We start from the raw sequence: 22,995 nt of genomic DNA, 5'->3' as shown, positions 1-22,995 counted from the left end.
GAAAAAGATGAGAGGGTAACCTTGTGTGTGCACGTAGTATACTTCTATACATGGTGCCTTACTATCCCGAATTTATTTGGTCTTTGAATGATGTCAGTGGACTCTTCCTGCAACCACAACAGTGTCACCAGCGGCAAAGTATCCATGATTTGGAACAGACGTGATTTTATTATATCTCTTGTGTTGTAGGCCTTTGCCCAGTTTGACGCCGAGGGTGATGGTACAGTGGATGCCGAGAACATGCTGGAGGCCCTCAAGAACTCCAGTGGGGCTAACCTCCAGGGGGAGCTAGGCCACATCATCAGGCAACTGCAGGCCTGCTCTCTGGTCCCAGGTAAGGCTGTCATCTGAGTGCTGAAGGCCGGAGGGTGCTTTTGCTGTCCTGTGGGTTGTCATGAGGCAGGCTGAGGGTGCCATGGAATAAACGTGCTTTTCCAGTCGTGTCTGTTAAGCCCACGGTTGGAGTCCGTGTTCTGTGTAATCATCCCTCTGGGTCCCCAGTACAGCGATGCTTGAGCAGATCTGCCGTTTTTAGGAACTTTTGTCGTGAGCCTGCCTTCCTTAGTGGGTATCTATTTCACTCTCTCCAGAAGCCGTCCCTGGCCCCACGTGTGTGTTCTTGGTATCCTGCCTTTGTCTTTGCCTCATGTCAGCGCTGTGATTAATTAATTAATCGTTCATTTATCTGTAAATGTCTGTCTTTATTCTTATACTCTGAGCTCCGTGAGGACAGGGACCTTCTATTTCTGCTGTGCCCTCACATTTAACGTATCTTTGGTAGATGGTCGGTGCCCAGTGTTTGTTTGTTTTTGAAAGCTACCACTCTGAAATTTAAGTAGTAATAAAAACAGCATGAAAGTAAGCAATACTTCTTCTAGATTGTCCCTCGGAAAAAACTTTGTGTTTTTGTATGGTTTCTTCTAGGGACTCCGAAGACAGAATCAAAATTAAGTTACCCTCTTTTTTCTCCAGTGAGAAAACAGTTGAGTTGCAAAGGAATAAAACTTTGCTTATTGTCCTTGTGCCCTCAGCTTGTCTCAGAACTTTTCCTACTCTGCTCGCGGTGTCCTAACATGTAGCGCAGAGCCTGGCGGGAGCAGCGGTGGAGGCGGGTAGACTTGGTAGACGCACCGATGTAAATGGGATTGCCCTTGACCTCTCTGACTTACCGCGGAGGGCGTGCTGAGCTGGGAAAGGACGACGTGTGTATATTGATGAAGAATGCAGCTTTCCGTTCTTCCTCAAGTTGTCTTCAATTGTATAATCTTGGATTTAAAAAAATGTTTATTTTTGAGAGAGAGAGAGAGTGAGAGAGTATGAGCAGGGGAGGGGCAGAGAGAGGGGGAGAGAGAGTCCCAAGAAGGCTCCACGCCGTCAGTGCGGAGCCCGACGTGGGCTCAGTCTCATGAACCGGAATTCATGACCTGAGCTGAAATCAAGAGTCGGACACTTAACCAACTGAGCCACCCATGCGCCCCTAATTGCGTCATCTTTATAGCGTCGTAGGTAGTCCATACATGTTAACTTTTTTCCTACTCTCATGGCAGTTAAAAGTGTGCTTTGAATTACGTTTCGCTAAGTCATATCTCGGCATTTCCGTATCACTGCCACGTGTGCGTTACCAGCACCGGTAACATCGGGAGCTGTATGTGGACGCCTCGAGCAGCTGTTGGGGAGGGGAGGAAGGGGCGAAGACCAGGGAACCCACCTGAAATAATACTCAGTGCACCGTTGTTCTGGGGGAGGGGAGATAGAATTAGAAAGACTCGGGGCTCGGAGCCCAACGTGCTTACGTAGCAGGGTGGTGACTAGGACTTTTTACTCAAAATTTTCTATCAACCTCCAGTGTACAAAAATTATTTTCTCACAGTGTTAGGACAAACCCTGGTAAGCTGGACTCACCTGTTGTGGGATTTGTTCCTTGTCGCTCTTTCTGACCAAGATCGGAACTTGTCCCTTTCACATCTCACTGTGCTGGCACTAAGCGTTTGCCACGTCCGCTGCCTGTTTCCGCGTGTCGAAGAATGTCCCCATTGCCAGAGTCTGGGTGCGGAGCACGTGGGTGTGGCACCAGCAGTGTCATCACGTGAGGGTGGTGCTGCCGTGGAGTCTGCCCAGGGAACAGACACTGTACAAGGGGGGCAGGGGCGGCACGGGCTGGTGAGTCTTGGGAAATGGAGCCCGTGTCTCCAGGGTTTGTGTGGAGGGCGCAGTCAAAATCGGCCACTTCCAGCACATAAGTTCTCGTCAGTCTCGTGTCTTCTCTTAAAAATTAGTGCAGAGTTTCATTCTTGAATGTAACCTGTTTGTTTGTTCAATTTATTATTATTTTTTAATTTTTTAAATGTTTGTTTATTTTGAGAGAGAGGCAGAGTGCGAGCGGGGGAGGGGCAGGGAGCGAGGGAGACACAGAATCCGAAGCAGGTTCCGGGCTCTGAGCCGTCAGCACAGAACCTGACGTGGGACTCGAACCCGTGAACTGTAAGATCATGACCTGAGCCAAAGTTGGTCGCTTAACAGACTGAGCCCCCCAGGTGCCCCTAACCTGTTTGTTTTACACTTAAATAATTTCTGCTAAGACTTTTGGGGTCTTGCGCTCGGTGCTGCATACGTGGGGTGTTCAGTTTGTGAAAGTTCATCAGTCAGTACACTTGTAACATAGGTACTTTTTGTCATGTCCAGTTATGATTCATTGGAAAGTAAAAAGAAAAGAAATTTCCCCCAAGCCCACGAGTGTATCTGAGCTCTGGGAAGAGGTGCCGTGTTTATCCTCTCTCCACTTATTACTGGGTTATGGACACCTGTGTTCACTGTAGGTTATGCGGAGCCATGGGAGGATGTTAAACAGGGGTAGACATTGTGTGACTTGTGTGTTTGTAAGATTGCTTGGGTTAATGCCAGACAGAGGACGGCTGGGAGAGCCGCTCAGGAAACGTGGGTGGGTCAGCACGAATGGGAGATTTTGAGGCCAGAGGGATGGACGGAGTGGGCAGACTCCAGGGAGCTGCACTGGAGAGAGCACTGGAGTGGGGGCCAGAGCCTGCACGCCGTGAGATGCCACCGGGAATCGTGGTCAGGGTGGTGGCTGCACCGTCGTCGTCATGGTGTCCTGTAGTTTCTTATAAAAACAGTTACTCTTTCACTCGCAGAGACGATAAACTTTATCCTGAGCCCACGTTCTGTCTATACAACACGTTTAAGAACTTCTGGTTGGGGCGCCTGGGTGGCGCAGTCGGTTAAGCGTCCGACTTCAGCCAGGTCACGATCTCGCGGCCCGTGAGTTCGAGCCCCACGTCAGGCTCTGGGCTGATGGCTCAGAGCCTGGAGCCTGCTTCGGATTCTGTGTCTCCCTCTCTCTCTGCCCCTCCCCCGTTCATGCTCTGTCTCTCTCTGTCCCAAAAATAAATAAATGTTGAAAAAAAAAATTAAAAAAAAAAAAAAAAGAACTTCTGGTTAGTATTTTGGTGCTTATACCTTTTTAAAGTTTGGATTGAAACAGATAATCATTATTCAAAGTCTTCTAAAATTTTATTAAACGAAAGGAATTTTTTTTTTTAATTTTATTTTTGAGTGATCTCTACACCCAACACGGGGCTCGAACTCACAATCCCGAGGTGAAGAGGCACGTGCTCCACCACCTGAGCCGGCCAGGCGTCCCATGAAATTAATTTTTAAGTTGAGATTACCACTGGTTCATTTCTTAAAAGTTGCTTAGATTTTTAAATGATCAAAACTTAGAGTATCAGTAAAGACCCATAATGGCTGCTTTTCACTCAGCCAGTCGAGGTAGGCCACCGGCGGGGGTGTGGGAACACTGTTGTGGCGCATTCCTGAATCACCCAAACTGGGTTTTGTCTGCCTAGGTTTTATAGACATATTTTCAGAGTCCAAGGAGGGCCTGGGTGTTCACGCGTCCCTGATCCTGCGTTTCCTGCATCGCAACCGGCTCTCCGGCATGGCCGTCCCCTGCCCCATGTTGGACCACTGCAATAACATGTGCTCCATGAGGGTTTCGGTTCTGAAGGAGTCCCTGGACCAGCTGGTACAGAAGGACAAGGGTACGTGCACGTGTGTGGTGGGGGCTGTGGGACCGCGTTCTGTCGTCATTTCTTCCAGATGCACTGTGAGCAGACCCTCCTCCCTGCCTTCTCTTCCGAAAACTAGAACAGCAGCCAGTCTGTAGCATAAGAATGTGGTCTGCTGGCTTTCTCTGTCTCTCCCCTCCCTCCCTCCCTCCCTCCCTCCCTCCCTCCCTCCCTTCTTAGCACAACTGGCTTCTCATTCATGTCTCTGTTCAGATGTGACCTCGGGGAAGGCTTTCCTCATTACCCCATCTAATTTAATGCCCCCCCGACCCGTACCATTCCCCACCTTCTAGTCACCGTCACCTTTGTCGGTTTAATGGTCTAAGTGGCACTTACTACCTGAAGCTGCAGCGTTATTATTTCTTTGCATTTTGTCTGCCTCATTTGTGTCATTATCCTTAACACCGGGCACTGTGCCTGCCACATGGTAGATAGTCTGTGAGTAGTAGTTGAGTACATGCGGAAGGCCACCCCGGACTCCCTCCGTGACACCGGCAGTTTGACAGTGTGGACAGACAGGTCCGTGGAACACGATAGAGTCAGGAAGTAGCCCCAAGTACGTGTGGGAATATGGTACCAGGTACAGTCAGCATTGCTTTGTACAAGGTAGAGAGGCGAATCGGTCAACAAGCGGGGTGGGGGCAACTGGCCAGCCATTTGGAGAAGTAAATAAAGCTAGATTCTCATCCATTCCGTTCACTGAAACAAATTTCAGGTAGATCAAACAGTTCAGCTGTAAAGAAACCGTAAAGGGGCGCCTGGGTGGCGCAGTCAGTTAAGCGTCCGACTTCAGCCAGGTCACGATCTCGCGGTCCGGGAGTTCGAGCCCTGCGTCGGGCTCTGGGCTGACGGCTCAGAGCCTGGAGCCTGCTTCCGATTCTGTGTCTCCCTCTCTCTCTGCCCCTCCCCCATTCATGCTCTGTCTCTCTCTGTCCCCCCCCCCCCCAAAAAAAAAATAAATAAACGTTGAAAAAGAAACCGTAAAGTGCTAGAGGCAAGTAGTCCTGCTCTGTACAAACGCTTGACATGGGACACCTTGCTAAGCAAGATGTGAAACTCAAACTACAAAAGAAGAGATTAATAAATTAGACTTTATGCAGATTTAAAGTTCTGTACAGCAGAAAATATAAGCAGAGTCGAAAGACGAATGATATTCAGGGAATAAAAATGTATTTTGTAACACATCGTGACAGACCTAATATTTTACTGGCTCTGACCTTGGGCGGTTACTTACTCTCTGAGCCTTAGATTCCTCATTGGTAAACCGAATTAGAACATAGACAATCTATAGAAAAGTGGCGCACAGGGAACACTCAGTAAACATCACCTGTTCTGTGCGTGTGCGTGCGCGTGCATGCGGGCACATCATATAACATACAAACTGGTGAGAAGACTTGTGCTCCACAGAAAATAGTTGAAGGGAGGACCAGGCCTCACTCAGAAACACAGGTGGCTTACAAATGAGTGGGTTAAAAAATCTCACGCACAATTAAGGAAACGTGAGTTCAGACTGTAAGGTTCCATTTTCCGCCCTCAGCGTGGTTCTGCTCATGTCTCTGGGGCTGCACTGCAGTGGCTCACGGAGCAGTGTGGCCAATTCCTGCTTTTATGTTGGTACTTCGGAAGAAGATTTTAAGGAACGCTTATTTTTCGAGGACCAAGGTACCAAGCATATTTGTGTTAGGTATTTTAAATGATCCTTTTTTCCCTTTGTGAAAGAGATGTCATGTGATGGAATCTGATTTTCCCTGCAGAGAGCCCTGGAGACCTAACTAGGAGCCCTGAGATGGATAAACTCAAGTCGGTGGCAAAGTGCTACGCTTACATAGAAACGTCCTCCAACCCCGCGGACATCGACAAGATGACAAATGGAGACACGGCGTCATACTGGCAGTCGGACGGCAGTGCCCGCTCACACTGGATCCGGTGGGTGGCGCCACACCAGCTGCTGGGCGACCCGCGTGCCCATCTCATCAGTGCGCTCAAAATTACCTTCCATGCCATAAGAATCAAGTCCAGGGGCTCCTGGGCTCATCTGTCCGTAAACACGGATAATCCCTTTACTTGGAATTTGGGGGGAGAAAATAGTATTTGACTAATATCTTGTGATACTGATTTCAGATCTTTTTCGCTAGTTTCTCAGGAAAATTAATATCACAAGGGGCAAGTACTTAGATGCGATTTTACATTTTAAGATCCTCTCTGTGCATTTAATAAACCCGTATGCACCTATCTTGCCGCTGAGGAAGCGAGGGGATGGGATGAGCAGGGACCCGGGGGTGGAATTGACGACTATCAGCTGGGACGCTTCTGGTTCTCAAGTTTCTCCTGTCTCTTCAGAGGATGGGCTCCTTTCAGTTGGTGCAATAGAAATAATCGTCTTGTTTTCTCATAGGGAGTATATGTGACCTTTAGCCGTCTAACTTACAGCCGAGGGAGTATATTCAGTTCTTTGGATGCAGTTTAGAACTTGTTTCTCAGGTAAAGCGATGTTTTTTAGGATGTTCGTATTGTACTTTCCTGCCTGTATTAGTAGCTTAAGAGGAAACGTAAGATTAATCTTGACCCGAGAGGAATTTTTGAGATGAGAGGCCATAAGGACTTTGAAACTAATAGCGTTTCAAGTTGGTTGCTTTTAGGACAGTGAGTCTTTGGTGACATCAAAGACCAGGTCTTGGAGATGGGACTTGTGAATGCTGCCGCTTCTGACCTGTGTAAACATTTGCAGTTTCTGCTCCCGTGTTTTCCAGCTTAAAAATGAAGCCAGATGTTGTGCTTAGACACTTGTCCATCGCAGTGGCTGCCACAGACCAGAGCTACATGCCGCAGCAGGTGACCGTGGCTGTGGGGAGGAGTGTCGGTGAGCTCCAGGATGTCCGCGACGTGCACATCCCCAGCAATGTCACCGGCTACGTGACGCTGCTGGAAAATGCCAACATCAGCCAGCTCTGTGAGTCAGCCAGGGTGCACCTTGCCCTTCTAATTAAGGGGTTTGGGATGGAGGGAAGAAGGAATATTTTTTAGCGGGAAGACTTCTAAAGTGGAGAAACCGTTAGATTCTCTCTGTAGGTTTGATTGGCTACTCGTGATGCGCGTGAAAGTCACATTATTTCATCCATTTGGTGTTTTTAAAGTTATAGAAGCCTTTTTTTAATTAGAAATATTCTTGTTTCCTTACCGTAAAACTACAAAATATAAGCAAAAATTACTCAAAATCCCACCACCCAGGGATAATCACTGTGAATGTGTTAGTGTGGAACCTTCCAGATCTTTTCTTGTGTGTGTGTGCATGTGCGCGTGTGTGTGCGTGTGTAAACATGTGTGTACACACGCGCACACACACACCTTTTAAAAATAAAACATAGGGTTGTGGGTGCATATTTACAAAAATGGTGATACGCTTTCCACGCTGGTTTGTAATTCTTTAGCGCGTTGTCCTACCGCGTGTTTTTGCACACCTTTATTTAGCGTTGTAAGAATTTGCCTTAGTTTTATCCAGCTCTTTATTCTTGGACATTTAGGTTGTTTCCATTTTTATAATATTATAACCTTGTGTCACAGCTAGCATTTTGGAAATAATCACAATTCTGTGATTTCTTTCCAGGCTTTTTTCATTCAGGGAGCCGGAATGCTTCATGCTTTGTCTCATTTCTTCTAATGCTCTCCTGGGCCAAAAGAAGTGTTCTTACTTTGCTCAAAGGAACTGAGGCCTAGGGAGGTAGAGTCTTTGTGTCTTGCCCGTAGGCAGAGCGGTAGTTCAGCTCCTGGAGTAGACGCTTCCTGTCTCACTGTGCTGGGCTTTTCTCTAAGTTGTGTCCCTTTTAACTTCTCACCTCCTCCTCTCCAACCCAAATAAGAAATTGTGACACCTCTTAAAAGTGAGTCATGCCTGCGTCCCCTGTTTGGACTTGATTATCAGAAATAAATTCTCACAACTGCTGTGAGCAAGCTCCTGTTTTTAACTCAATTGAAATTTCAGAACCCTAGCTGTAGAAGTTTTCTTACCATGGATTTAGTCAGGATTTAAAAAACGATCTTTGTGTTAGTTTTCAAGACACGTAAATTTCTAAGAAACTTTGCAATGGAAAGATTTTAAGCCGCCCTTAAATTTACCCATTGTTCTTATGACTCCTTAATTTGGTTGATGCTTTTTTGACGAGTTTATTGTATGCTAGCTGCATTGTACACATTATTTCTGGTATCAGAGTTATTTCAGAATTTTCTTTTCAAAATGTGAATTGCTATTTTGCTTTTAGTTGGGAGCCTAGCATTTGCTGAACTAAAGAACTTAATCCAATACTGAATTTGTTGTTTGCGCTTGACAGATGTCCAGATTAACATAAAACGTTGTCTTAGCGATGGATGTGACACTAGAATTCATGGTCTGAGGGCTGTTGGCTTTCAGAGAGTTAAGAAGTCTGGGGTCTCAGTGTCAGATGCTTCTGCAATCTGGTACTGGTCTCTGCTGACATCTCTGGTGACGGCGTCCATGGAGACAAACCCCGCCTTCGTCCAGACAGTGCTGCACAATACTCAGTAAGTCACCCCCTCTGCTTTCCAACCCTCCGCGGCCCCTGTCGTCCCCTCCCCCTGCAGAGCATGGCACTTAGCAGCCCTCAGTCACTGAGACTCAGCGTCTCTGCCTCGGGTGCCCCGGTGTTTCCTGTTGGTGCTGTCAGCTCCCGGCTGCTCTGCCCCTTGCCCGTCGGTGGCAGTTGGTCACACTTATGTAGCGCTTGAGATCAGATAAGCTCCTTCAGGTGCTGTGTGTCATTTACCTCCTCGTACTGTGAAATGTACACGTAAAACTTCTCCCCAGGTGACAGGTGAGGACCCCGTGGCGTTCCCCAGGGCCCATCGCTGGGCAGGGATGTGTCAGGTAGGGTCTAGGCCTCTGGACTCCAGGTTGAGGGCTCTTTTCGCTCCTGATGGAAATCTGTTCAAGGGTGCTAAATGAATTCAGTTTGAAATGTAGAGCACCTTTGAAAATTAAAATGGAAAAAGTAAAGGTAAATTAAAATTGAATTAAAAGTTAAAATTAAACAATTAAAATTGAATCACATTTAAATTAAGAAAATTAAAAGTTAAAAAGTTAAAAAAAAACCTGTGAGGGCACAAAGTCCCAGCCGTAACATACAAGGCAGAAAGTGGTGAGTGACGTGCAGCCTTAGGAGCAGTGAAGTGTCAGAGCCCTGCGTTTAAGTTCAGTGACTGATAACAAGAGACTGTTGGTAGATGTCCTCTCGAAGTCTTTTGAGATTGTTGGTTATTGCTGTTGAATAAAACTGCTCAGCCAGTAACACTGCGGGCAGTGCCAGATGTGAAGGGCAGTATTTGGCCATACTCCTGTCTTGCTTCCTGTTTAAAGTTTTTTTTAGAAAAACGGTCTGTGACTTAGAGTATATTTCAAGTGCAATGCAAAGAACTTTTATTTCCTTCTGAGGTGTCGGAGAGAAATTTGCAAACCTGGTGCCCCATTGTCCCTAATACATTGGCGTGTATATCCTGTGAATAAGAACACTGTGCTACAGCCATCAGGCCCAGGGGATTGACGGGCACTTACGGCACCATCCTTTCGGGGCTTGTGAGTTGGCCCAGTAGTGTCCTGTGTGGCACAGCGATCCAGGCCAGAATCATACTTTATTTTGTTGCCGCGTCTCTTCGGTCTCCGTCAGAGTGGACCAGTTCCTCAGTCTTCCCTTGACTGTACGGCTTTGACACGTTTGAAAATTACAGGTCAGTTATTTGCAAGAGTGTCGTTCGGTTTTGGTTTATCTGATGTCTCATGATTAAGTGTAGGTGTTGTATCTTTAGCGGGAGCATCACAGAAGTGATGACGCGCTCTGGTTTCACCCCGTCAGCTGACACCCCACCTTAGGTTGTCCGGTTACTGGTGCTGTTCAGGTCAACATCGATCCCTGGATGGAAGGGTGGTCTCTTAGATTTTTCCATTGTAAAGGGACTTTTTTTTTTTTTTTTTCCTGGTAATTAGTATTTTGTGAGGAGATGCTCTGAGACAACATATCCCATTCCTCCTCAAACTTGGTATTGGTGTGGACGCGTGATTCTTAACGTTGTTCGCTGGGTTATAACTGATCACGGTGTTGATGTTTGCATTGGCCCAGGCTTGGCCTGTGGGAACTCCTTCAGTCTGGTTCATGGGTCCTTTGACATGTCTTCATTAACTTGGAACACTTCCTTACTTTCCAGAACAACAAAATACTCCAGGCCTGTCTTGAATGCTCCCTGCCTTCGTCCTGCAGTGAGCCATTTTTTCTGCAGAGTCATCGTCCCTTTTAGTGGAGAATTTAGGAAGTGAACACGCAAGGGATGCCTGGGTGGCGCGGTCAGTTAAGCGTCCGACTCTCGATCTCGGCTCAGGTTGTCATCTCACAGTTTGTGGGTTCATCTGTGCTGATGGCGTGGAGCCTTCTGGGGATTCTGTCTCCGCCCCTCCCCCACTCGTGTGCACGCACACACGCGCACATTCTCTCTCAAAATAAATAAATAAATGTAAAAAATTTTTTAAAAAGAGGGGCTCCTGGGTGGTTCAGTCGGTTGAGCGTCCGACTTCGACTCAGGTCATGATCTCGCGGTGTGTGGGTTCGAGCCCCGCGTCGGGCTCTGCTCTGACAGCTCAGAGCCTGGAGCCTGCTTCGGATTCTGTGTCTCCTTCTCTCTCTGCCCCTCCCCTGCTTGCACTCTGCACTCTGCCTCTCTCTAAAATAAATAAACATCAAAAAAATTTTTTTAAAGGAGAGGAAGAAGAAAGAGAACACACTGAACTCATTGCAGGTGGGGTGTGACTTCTCTCCTCTGTCTCCATGGGCCCCACTGGGAAATACGTGTTTGCACGGAAGTGACGTGCACGTGTGTGTACATTGTGCACGTTTACACGCATGCTCATTTCTGTGAGCTCCCTTCCGCGCTCACTTCTGACCCCGTGTACAGACGACCCTGCCTCTGGTTGTCGCCCTCGGTTTGTGCTTCCCTTATCTGACGCTGAGAAACCTGCCGCCCGTCCTCCCACGTGACCAGGCTCCCGTCTCCTGCCCTCATCCGGACCCTGCCCTCACCCCACTCCCGCCCCAGCATCTTTTGCAAGGCCACTGCTGTGACCATCCCCACTCCAGAACCCCATTGTGGGCCACCGTGGTGCCTGTCCTCCTGCCCAAGCACAGCCCTGCTTTAGGGACTAAATTTTCAGGAAAGAGAAGAAGGGCTTTCTACCTAATTTTTGTGAAGATAAGCCAAGTGGTTGACAAGTGGAGATAATTTTGTTAAATTTAAATTCAAGTTAGTTAACATACTGTGTAGTACTGGTTTCAGGAGCAGAACCCGGTGATTCATCACTTCCATACGACACCCAGGGCTCATGCCAGCAAGTGTCCTCCTAATGCCCATCACCCATGTAACCCCCCCCCCCCCCGCCATCAACCCTCAGCTTGTTCTCTGCAGTTAAGAGTCTCATGGTTTGCCTTCCTCTCTACTTTTATTTTTCCTTTCCTTCCCCTGTGTTCATCTGTTTTGTTTCTTAAATACCACATATAAGAGAAATCGTGCCATATTTATCTTTCTCTGACTTATTGCACTTCGCATAATACACTCTGGTTCCACCCATGTTGTTGCAAATGGCAAGATTTCAAGGAATGGATATATTTAAAGCTTATATTTCTAAGAAGCTGTAATTATTAATCTGCAATTACATTTCCACTCCTAATGTTTACATGTCAGTGATCTAAAACTCCTATAAAATTTTTTGGAAAAATCAATGAAAATCAATGAGGAAAATAAAAAGTATCATGAAACAAAGTGTTTGCTTGTGCTGCATCCGCGTGTGTGACCTCGGTGGCCTCCTGCATTTGCAGCTCTGTGTAGAGAGAGGGCGAGAGCTGAGGGCACAGTGGGAGCTGACAGAATATTAGCTCTACCGTGCTGTCTCTATTTTGAAACGTAGAAATAAAGTTGTTTCGGAGCTTCTCATTACTGCTGCCGTAAGATGATGGTCAGTTGCAGAATCTTGAGTTATTTTTTGCACACCTTCAAGTTGCACACGTAGCACGATTGCTGGTGCAGAGGAGGACCCAGTAGTTTTGGGTTGTATCGGTTTGTTGGGTAACTACTAGTTTGGAGGAGATAAAGCTTCGGAGGGGTTTCAGAAAGATAAACGTTAGTGGAGACGAGAAAAGAGAAACATTGAAGCAGGCATGAAGGTAGAAAGGCTAGAATAGCATATTTTAGGAACACGGGCGAGAATAGAAACGGTGATGGGTGCTGGTACGTTTAGGAGAAAAGAAAATTCGTGGCACGTCTTTAGATACCGTAGACCTAAGATCGGATGTGTGAACCGAACCGTTTCCTGGGCCCCAAGCTGCTCTCCCTCCGGGGTCGGGTTTTGTACAAAGTCTGGGGTTTTTCTGGAGAGTACGTGTGTCTTTTGCCCACTCTGCGTAGAATGAGTACTTGATCCCAAAGAGTGTGGAATGAGCCTTTGCAGAGGGCAAGGGAACTCTTGAAAGAAGAACTAAACAAGAAAGCAACCCCACGACAGGACCTGGCACCATGACTCCGGGGGAAGCAGATGTCACGCTGTGTGTCAGGCTCTCCGTAGGAACGCTGTTCGCTCAGGAGGGATCAATCCAAACGAGCTTCTAGGCGTTCAGTTTTTGTTTCGTGTTCGTGAACTGATGTGTCCGCCTGGCCACAGGCGCTGTTCTGACCTCCACCTCCCACTTTCAGGAAGGCGCTGCAGCACATGCCTCCACTTTCCCTCTCACCAGGATCCACGGGTTTCTCGACTTTCCTGTCTCCCAACGTTCTTGAAGAAGTGGACAGCTTCCTCATAAGAATAACGAGGTAAAATCAGGGTTGATGAGGTGGGGCTTGTAGGGCGTAGAGGGCATCTGTGCTTGTTAAGTCTTCCTTAAAAAACTTTTTTTATCTTTCATGGATTACCACTAAAAACAGCTCATGGTTCATGATTGAAGAAGAAATGACGCAGTCATTCACCTGTGTCAACTCCATTATCTTGGGATGCTACCTGACCTTAGGAGGTGGGGGTGGGTGGGGGGTTCTCTGCTGCAGCCAGAACCGGTGTCCCTCCGTCCCTCTGCTTACGTGGTGGCCTTGGGCGGCATCCGCTTGCCTGCCTGTACAGCCGCTGGTCCACAGGCCTGGCCGAGGCCCCGTAGTAGCTTGTCGGCGGTCTTGCTTGCCCTGGCACACTCGCTCTCTTCGCTCTGTCTCTCTCAAAAATAAACAAATAAACATTTAACAGGAAGCAGTTTGTACGTGATGTGTTTAAAATGACCGAGAAGCATACGGTTCAGTACGTCTAAAATACCCTGTTGGTGTTGGAGGACTGAGCTCCCAACCCAGTCCTCACCCAGTCGTCATTCTTAGAGCAGCGGCTTCTTGTAGGAGCTTCTTTATTTGTGGTTTATTTACTTATTGTTTGATTTGTTAAAGTTGATACTGTTAGTGTTGTTTAATGCTTACAGATTAAGGAGACAGAGGTGAGCATTTAATTTCCTAGTCCTCTAGGTTGATTTAATTTTTCTTCAGGTTATCTTGAGGATTTTGAGAAAGTATTTCTGGTAAACGTATAGAAAGCACACCATGGGTCGGTTTTACTTCTGGGGTCAATTACGTGGGGTTCGGGCTACCTTGATGTGCTCATGTTTTTAAGAAGTGAAAAGTTTTTTGTTCTTTGCTCATAGCTGCTGTTCGACTCCAGAGGTGGAGCTGACCCTTCTGGCTTTTGCACTAGCAAGAGGAAGTGTCGCCAAAGTGCTGAGCTCTCTGTGTGCCATCACTGACCACCTGGACACACGCTACGAAGCCTCGTCCCTCATCTCCTCCATGGCATCAGTCAGGCAGAACCTGCTCCTTAAATACGGTAAGTGACGCAGGCTCCCGGGACGGACAAGCCAGAAAACCACTGTTACCGAGGGGCGCATGGGGGGCTCAGTCGGTTGAGCGTCTGACTCTTGATTTCTGCTCCCGTCTTGATCCCAGGGTCATAGGATCGACCTCTCCATCGATTCTTGGGATTCTCTCTCTCCGTCAGTCTGTGCCCCTCTCTCCGTCTGCCCCTCTCACGCATGCTCTCTCTCTCTAAAATAAAACAATAGCAAAAAAAACCCCATCATTAACGTGGGACTTCCTGGCATCTTATGTCCTCCGGTAGTTTGTGGATCAGGTCACTGTAGTTACACCGCGTGTGTAGACCAAGAGGGTTGGGAAGTTGGACTGTCTCCCCTGTGGAGGAGGAGAGAACCGGATCCTCGTCTTAGACGGCATCCCTCTGCCTCCCGTGAGCTCCACAGGCCTGCCACCGCTTTGCCCACCTGGGCCTGTCGTGACATTGTCTGCCGACCCTTCTCAGTTGGGCTGTGAGGAACAACTTCTTTGCCATCCTGGCTTCTGGTGCTGCAGTTTCTGTCTGCAAAGTAGAGTAGTGGATCCCATCCCTGTAGTAATGGGCAAACTGTGCTGTTTCTGTCATGATCTTTGTACTTTTGCCTTAATACGACCTAATAATTTATTTTATGTTTAATTTTTAAAGGCAGACAATTAATGTGTTATAAATCCATTTCCCCCCCTAAATTTTCAAAGATAATTTTTTGGTTGGGTAGGGGGCCCATAGCAGGCACAGCTGGATGAGGGGGGGATATGTAGTGTCTGGGAAATACTCTCCAGGACGCTTTTCAGTTCAGATGAGCAGTTGTTTAGGTAGGGAACGCTGGGTGGGGGCGTAAAACGTGAGGGAATGTTTATTATCGGCAGTGTTCTAGTTCTGGGTTGGAGTACAGGTTAGTGGGTTCTCACTACAGTATTCTTTAAATTGTAAAAAAAAAAATTTTTTTTTTAACATTTATTTATTTTTGAGAGAGACAGAGACAGAATGCGAGTGTGTTGGGGCAGAGAGAAAGGGAGGCACAGAATCTGAAGCAGGCTCCAGGCTCCAAGCTGTCAGCACAGAGCCTGACACGGGGCTCAAACCCACAAGCTGTGAGATCATGACCTGAGCTGAAGTCGGACGCTCAACCGACTGAGCCACCCAGGCGCCCCATCACTACAACATTATTAACACAAGAGAAAAAGGAAAAGCTTTCAGGTCATCATAGCAAATGGTGATTTTTGTAATTTTTAAAACTTTCAAAATTTGCCCGCAGGTGTATTAAAGAAACAAAACCCCAAAGCGTAAGATATTATTTATGTATTTAAATGCAGTTACAACAAAATTAATTATTGGCTCCAAAACACTATCTTAGAACTCCCTCTCCCAAGTATGTTGAACGTCTGCTGTTACCCTGTCTTACAATATACTTTGTTTCTGAATAGTGGTGTTTTAGAGACCTCTTCATGGAATCACGTAGGGACATAAAGCTGTACTTGGTCTCTTTCAGGAAAGCGCATCTTTTGTCCAGCATCGCTTCTCTGCTTTAGTTTTTCAACAGGTACATTTTTAGTAGTGTGGTGTCCACAGACGCTCCATTTCCACTGATGTGTCTGCTAGTCTTTATTTTTTTCATCGTGCTGGGTTAAGGCTCTCGTTCTCTCTCTTGTCTTTGATCAGGTAAACCTCTCCAGTTGATCCTTCAGGCCTGTGATGTCAAAGGGAAGGAAGAGAAATCAGGGCCTGAAAACCTCCTCGTCGAGCCGTGGACGAGAGACGGTGAGTGGTAGGTGTGTCTGTGTTTTGTGAGTGGGGAGGGCCGCGGGCACGTGAGACCACGCGTGGGGTTCTGGGGTGCTCAGAACACGCAGGCTGCACACCGTGTTGGCCTCTGTTGAGTGGTGGTCCTTGAACCGTTTGTGTGCCTTCATTATCATGGCCCTGTAATCTGCTAAGGGCCAGTCGCTTGTAACAATTTCAAAGTAGTTGAGAGCCTTGAGTTTTGAAAAGCAAGCGTTCTCCATCTTGGAATATAAAAAGTTAGCGTTTTCAAGTTCAGATTATGTTCCTATTGTGTCATCTTAAAGCAGTAAGAGACTCAGCAGATCGAGGCATATAGTATTGCTGAGAACATAATTTAAGGGAAGGGTATTTCTTGGTGTGGCTCATCTGGTGTCTGGAGCATCTGGAAGGAAGCCTCACTCCTTCCCTAGTGCTAACATGGTAGTGGCTGACGTGCTCTTCACGTGGCGGTGGGCTCTCTTCCTCGTCCAGGGTGTTTGTGTCTTCCTCACCCGTCTTACTGGCCAGCCAGTCCGTCATCCGCACACGCCCCACTTGTGCTCACCGTACTGCTTGGAACATTGCCTATTTGGTGAAGAAGGGGAATGTTCTGGAAGTTGTCAAATGAGTTAACAAATGAGCCAGTCATCGTAACTTCAGTGTTTCCCTTTTGCAGGGTTTCTTACAGAGACTGGAAAAACCAGAGCAAGTACTATTTTTTCTACAGGAACTGAATCTGCCTTCCAAGTTACACAGATCAGAATTATGGTAATTCCCATGCTGCCTTCTTCAAGCAACGTTACTACTATTTTAAAAGTAGGATTATGGGGGCGCCTGGGTGACTCAGTCGGTTAAGCCTCCGACTTCAGCTCAGGTCACGATCTCGCTGTCTGTGAGTTCGAGCCCCGCGTCGGGCTCTGGGCTGATGGCTCAGAGCCTGGAGCCTGCTTCGGATTCTGTGTCTCCCTCTCTCTCTGCCCCTCCCCCGTTCATGCTCTGTCTCTCTCTGTCCCCAAAATAAATAAACGTTAAAAAAAAAATTAAAAAAAAAATAGGATTATGTAGGATGCCTGGGTGACTCAGTTGGCTAAGTGTCTGACTTCAGCTTGGGTCATAATCTTGCAGTTCATGGGTTTGAGCCCATGTCAGGCTCTGTGCTGATTGCTTGGAGCCTGGAGCCTGCTTCGGATTCTGTGTCTCTTTCTCTCTGCCCCTCCCCTCCTTGTGCCCTGCGTCTGTGTGTCTGTCTGTCTCTCTCTCAAAAATAAATAAACATTTACAAAAAAATAGAATTATGCTTCAGAGGTCTGTGACACTGGGTTTTCATCGATTATCTAATGATTACTCTGTGCCAGGCCTGTAGCCGAGGACAGGGACACAGAGATGAATAGACTGTTGTCTGGGAAGGTGTGAACATAAGGACTGAGAAAGAGAAAGAATCCTTTCTTAGGAAGCAGCTTTTTTTTACTCTTAACATATTCAAAAATATGTGTATATTTTGTTGGTTTGATTTTGCTTTAAGCTGTTTGAATTTCACCGTATTTTTTGGAAACAAAGCAGCCACAGGACCTTAGCACCTTCAGCGTACTTCATCTGGATCTCTGTTTCCAGGTTCGACGTGGTGGCATTGGGGCCCAGTGCGGGTTGGTGTTTGCCTACAACTCATCTTCTGAGAAATTTCACGCAGAAGAACACTTCAAAAGGTTTGAAAAGTATGACAAATGGAAACTTCAGGAATTCAGGCAGTTTGTAAAAAGCAGGTAAGGAACAGAATAAAAATTTTTGTAGTTAATAAGACTGTATGCCTTCTCCTATTGGTAAAATACGTGTTTATGTCTTCGTAGATGAGGTGCCCCTAAGCCATCCTCAGTGGCCAAGAGCATTCATTGCTTTCTAGCAGCATCTGAAGACATGTTTTAATTTGTTCGTAGACCCTAACCCATTCCTTCTGTGACCAGGTCGAGGCATCTCCAGAATGGCTGGGTGCTGATACGTGTCCGGACTGTCTTCAGTCGCCCAGCCACCCGGAAGTTTACATGCCCCAGCCTCCCTCCTCCTAATCATGCTTTTATTGGACATGTTTTTAAGCACCCAGCCCTGCACTGGGCCTGATTCTGGGTGCCAAAGAGACACATTGAGCGCGTTGGCGCAGTCCCTGTTCTGTGGTGCTGTCCTCTCAGATGAGCAGTGTCAGTGTTGTCCGCACTGGGCAGGAGAGGAGGGATGGGGGTTCTGGGAGAGGAGACCCCGGAGGGAGTACCGTCAGTATTAAGAGCTAAGGATGACGTACAGGCGATCAGCCGCTTGGAGAAGTAGAAGGAGAGATCTTGAGCAGAGAGCAGAGCAGATTTGTGAACTCATAGGGGAAGCACGGAGGGGGTGGGGGCTTCAGGGTCCTGCAAGTGCCACAAGTACTTTGGGGTGGAGAGTGGCGGAACGTGGAACTGGAGGGCCAGGGAGGGGCCGAGTCTCTGAAGGTCTTTCTGTCTCTGGGTCAGGGCTTGGACCGTATCCTTTAAGCAAGGGAGGGCGGTCGGTGTAGTGTTGAGGCGTTTCAGAGAGAAGGACAGAGAGCCTAGATGTGTGTTTTACCAGTACCGTTCTAGACCATGCTGTGTGTCGCATGGGCAGGGGAGACCAGCGTGGAGGCAGGGTGGGATGGGTCACTTTGGCCAGAGCCCTGGCAGTGATGGAGAGGTGGCGACCCACTGGGAGACCGCCAGAAGGTCACTGAGTGTAGAGCTGAGGAAGGAGTATGGTGTGGGCGTCAGGGAGGCCTGGGAAACAGGTCTGTGGGGAAGGTGGTGAGCTCCGTTTTGATCCGTTTGAATGTGAGGGTTAGGGACACCTTGAGGTACTTGACAACTAGTTGGGTAAGTGTGTCAGGAGTCTGGGAGAGGCGTATTGAAGCTACCGATAGATAGAGACAGTTAAGTGATCATTTAAGTGAGTTAGATCGTTCTGGAAGAGTGTGTGGGCCAGGAAGAGAAGAAAGACCGTACAGACCAGCATGCTGAGAGGCACCAGCATTTAAGAGGCAACGGAGAAAAAAGGAGCCCAAGAGACAGCCAGCGAGGCAGTAGGAAGGCCTGCGTGTGTCATCGTGAAGCCAGGGGGAGTGATGTGAAAGCAAGCAGGGGGTGGGCAGCGGTGTCAGATGTGACCCAGGGTCAGTGGGATCAAGTCTGCGCGTGAACCTGCCACATTTAGCCGCAGGTCATTGGTGACCCTCGGGCCGCGTTGCCTCCCTCACTCCTAGTGGCGGGTTAGAGCTCACGGAGCTGAGCCCCCGACTTGCTGATCTTGCTACAGCGCGTCTTGGGTGACAGGGTGCTAGAGCTCACGGAGGGCTCTAGCTGTGGTCCAGTAGTGAATGCGAAGTGTGCGTGGTGTTCGGTGTGGATTCTGATCCGGTGGTTCTGGGCGGGGTCTGAGACTTTGACCTGTAGGAAGCTCTCAGGTGACTGACGCTCCCCACCCACGGACCACACTTGGAGTATCCGGGATCTAGAATAACTCCCTCTCCCTGCTGTACTTCCTGTGGTGACATTCCAAGTGCCACCAAGACAAATGGTCATTCAGTCTCTAGAATACTCTTGAGGACGGAGAGCTCACGGCGCTTCAGTAGTTAGATTATATTCAGTTGAGATCCACATTCCGTGCCCTTAATTCCAGCCCTCCAAATATCCTTCACCCCTAAAGTCTCCCTCCCCACCACAAATGTATGCCTTTTTAAAAGATGCCTTTTTTTTTTTTTTTTTAATGGTAACTAGAGATTACACTTGTTTTTAAGCAGCTCTCTCCCATTCTTGGGACATATTAAAAGAAGTTTTTCCCTTAAACCTGCTATTAAACAGGATCTTTCACATATAGGATTTTTTTTTTATAACTTAAATGTAGCCTAGTTACTACACCCTTACTGATTTTTAGCTTCCGGTTCCAGCCTGAACTACTCTGAAATCCGGCTTTGGCTAGCCTCTGTGCTACCAGTCTGTCTCCAGTTTGGAAATCAAAATGTTAATGTACATGCATCTGTCTTCTTCCCCCCCTTTTTTTTTTTTTTTCCTCTGTCTCTCTGGCCGGATGTGGATCAGTCAGCACGCCCAGAGTCCGCTGTCTGATTGCTGTGTGGTGCACTGAACGAGGTTGCTTCCCTTTGTGTCAGACACCCAGACAGCTGTCTCTCCATCTCAAAGATTTTCTTGATGGCTGCCACAGAGTGAATTAAAAAATTCTCAAACACAATACTGATGAAACTCGTTGAAGTGGTTTTGGGTTAAGACAGAATACCACCTGTCCCATTGGGTTTAGGGTTAACGAGGTCATGAAAGGTTTATGCTCAGAGGGGCTTAAGCTGGGACGTCTGGGTGGCTCAGTTAGTTAAGTGTCTGACTCTTGATTTTGGCTTAGGTCGTGATCTCATGGTTTGTTGGATTGAGCCCCTGTGTTGGGCTTTGTGCTGACAGTGCAGAGCCTGCTTGGGATTCTCTCTCTCCCTCTCCTCTCTCTCTTTCCTTCTCCACTCACGTGCACTCACTCTCTCTCAAAAAGGAATAAATAAACATTAAAAAAAAAAAAGAAAGTGGGGCGCCTGGGTGGCTCAGTCAGTTGAGCGTCCGACTTCAGCTCAGGTCATGATCTCGCGGTTCGTGGGTTCGAGCCCCGTGTTGGGCTCTGTCCAGCTTGGAGCCTGGGGCCTGCTTCGGATTCTGTGTCTCCCTCTCTCTCTGCCCCTCCCCCGCTCAAGCTCCGTGTCTCTCTGTGTCAAAAATAAACAAACATTAAAAACAATTTTTTTTTTTAAAAGAAAGTATCTTCTTGACTTATGTTAAGAAGAGAACATTTTTTGTGCCTGTTACAGAACCTACCCCGAGTCCTTAATCTTTTCCCCCTTCTTGCCATGAATGCCCACGTTCGCTTCTCACACAGAGTACTCCCGTGTTGCCAGCTTGCCGGCTGTATTACAGATTAACTAGTGGAAAGTTTTAGGAGTGTTACCTGAAAAAGACTGCCTTTTTCTCCTTTGGTTATTTAATTCCTGAAAAGGGAGTACGATTCAAATGTCTAGTTTTTAAAAAGAGGTGGCACAGAGTTGTGCGTCTTTAGCCTGAAATGCTTTCCTGGAAGGAACTTTTAAGGAACAGGAAGAAATGACAGAGGCTGAAGTTTTCCTTTTTCGGAGCTCCAGGGTCTGAAAGCTCCCTGCCTCTTACCCTTCGGTTGTTGAAAGGGAACTAAACCGCAGGCTGGTCGTATGTATATTAGCCAGACCTCGGGAGAGAAAACCGAACCTCCCTCTCCTTTGGATCTCTCTAGAAGCACACAGTGGCTGTTGTATCTTTCCTTATTCCTGACCTGCTCATCTAAGACACCTTGGGTTTGTGTCTCATTCTTCACATGTGCCGGCTATCTAGAGAAGCAAACTTTCTCTTCAGTGCCCAGATTACGTTTGGAGGCTGAGGAGTGGGGAGGAAATCACCACCAGCCGCTTCACGTGCTTAGAGACGCAGGTGCTACACCCGCTCCCTGGTTGTCACTTGACAGGTCGCACATGCAAGTTAATGCCACTCAGACCCTTGAGGAGCTTAGAAGTAGGACGGTGTTTTGTGATCACCCTTGTGCTTACAGGGCTGGTTGCTCACCTGGTGACCTTGGAGAGGAAGACCCTGTTGGCTGGTTTGAGCTCGAAGAGGAATGGGACGAAGCAGACGTGAAGCTGCAACAGTGCAGAGTCGCCCAAGTAAGCAGTCGCGGGTCGTGGCCTTCGCACGCGTGCCCGCCCCCTCCTTTCACCGCGTCCGTGTTGACGGAGGGGTTGGCGCGTGCCCGCCCCTGAGCCAGCTGTGCCTGGGACCGATGGGCGACACTACGATGGTGGGACGTTCGGGGGCTGTGCCCAGAGGAACAGCGTCCTGCCCCGCCCCGCCTGGAGGTCACCAGGGAAGGCTTCCCAGGAGAGGCGGTGTGCCGCCACGTGTGGAGAGCCGATCACGTCATCGCCCGGGGCCAGGCTGGCACGTGCGGGGAAGGGGCGCGCAGCTGGGCGAGCGGAAGGTGTGCTGTGCCCGCGGTGCGGGAGACACGACGACTGTCCGCTTCGTTTTCTTAACTAAAGCTGCGTGTAAGTCTTAGTGAGAAGCTTCAGTGAGAGGAATGAGAACTGTCCGTAGGGCCTGTACGCGCTGGGTAGACATTTATGCATTTGAGTCGTGGAGTCTGGATGGCTCTTGGCAGAAGAGCTTCCACGGTAAGAGGCCGATGTTGCATAGGAGGTGAGCTTGCGGGTGGCTTTGGCTTTGCGCGGACAAGGCTGTATCCCGGGCCGTGGGTTGTCTGTGTTAGTTGGGGGCTTTGAGAGGATTCCTTAGGGCATTTGTTGTTGACTCTTGTCACCACATACCTGATCTCTCTTTCAAAATAACTGGGCCACAGAGCACACGTACTTCCCGGATTCATCCCGTCTTACCCTGTGTTTGCCCTGATGAGAGGGGGTCATGCCATTTCCCTTACTGTGATCCTTCCCCAAACCTGACTTGGTTCGGCACTCGTATTGTCTTCTGTTTCTGTGGATGTTGGACTTCTGTTTTGTGCCTTGTGCTAGGCAGAGTGGGACCTAGTAGGTTGTTAACGTCACCCCTTCCATTTGTGTTCCAGCTGCTGAGTCCTCCCCCTTCAATCTGTCTTTCCTTTCTAGTATTTGATGGTGAAGTTCCTCTGCACCCGCCAGGAGTCGGCAGAGCGCTTGGGAGTGCAAGGCCTCAGCATCAGTGGGCATCTCCGGCCGGCGAGAACCGGGGCAGAGCAGCACGTCGTCTGCACCCGCTGCGTAAAGGACACGGAGGACAGCGTCTGCGGGGCCACCCTGCTGCTCAGGACCCTTCAGTTCATTCAGCAGCTCGCCCATGACCTGGTAGAGTTTTCTCAGTTGTTAGATCTCATTCTTTTGGGAAAATCAATGGTGACGTTGAGGGAAATGAACAACCGGTGAAACCTGACCCTGCTGAAGCGTGCAGAGTGAGCGTGTGCAGCGGCATTGTGCTGCCTGGATGACCCCGGAAGAGCCGGGGAGTGAGGTGCTGGGCGTTGGTGGTGGTAGACTAGGGAGACACGGCAGGTTTATGGGGTTTACGTCTTCCTTAAGTCCTGGGAGAATTATTTCTGAAGTACAGGTGAATTCTGCTTATTCCCTAAAAGTACCAAAATGTCCAGATGTGAAATCATTTGTGT

General features: G+C 48.2%; 1 protein-coding gene across 4 annotated transcripts in view; it reads left to right on the top strand.

Moving 5' to 3' along the window:
• ZZEF1 (zinc finger ZZ-type and EF-hand domain containing 1) overlaps positions 1 to 22,995 on the top strand; it is a 110,340-nt gene that overhangs the window by 16,775 nt on the left and 70,570 nt on the right. For all 4 annotated transcript variants that reach the window (XM_043582702.1, XM_043582701.1, XM_043582704.1 and 1 more), the window contains exons 2-13: positions 190 to 334; positions 3,864 to 4,058; positions 5,840 to 6,011; positions 6,836 to 7,035; positions 8,411 to 8,621; positions 12,825 to 12,941; positions 13,805 to 13,983; positions 15,667 to 15,765; positions 16,445 to 16,536; positions 17,380 to 17,528; positions 21,397 to 21,508; positions 22,463 to 22,678. In XM_043582702.1, the coding sequence (XP_043438637.1) occupies positions 190 to 334; positions 3,864 to 4,058; positions 5,840 to 6,011; positions 6,836 to 7,035; positions 8,411 to 8,621; positions 12,825 to 12,941; positions 13,805 to 13,983; positions 15,667 to 15,765; positions 16,445 to 16,536; positions 17,380 to 17,528; positions 21,397 to 21,508; positions 22,463 to 22,678 (1,887 nt within the window). The remainder of the gene's footprint in view (positions 1 to 189; positions 335 to 3,863; positions 4,059 to 5,839; positions 6,012 to 6,835; positions 7,036 to 8,410; positions 8,622 to 12,824; positions 12,942 to 13,804; positions 13,984 to 15,666; positions 15,766 to 16,444; positions 16,537 to 17,379; positions 17,529 to 21,396; positions 21,509 to 22,462; positions 22,679 to 22,995) is intronic.

This window comes from Prionailurus bengalensis, chromosome E1, assembly GCF_016509475.1.
Source record: "Prionailurus bengalensis isolate Pbe53 chromosome E1, Fcat_Pben_1.1_paternal_pri, whole genome shotgun sequence".
Lineage (NCBI taxonomy): Eukaryota > Metazoa > Chordata > Mammalia > Carnivora > Felidae > Prionailurus > Prionailurus bengalensis.
This window is presented reverse-complemented; position numbering and strand designations above follow the sequence as displayed.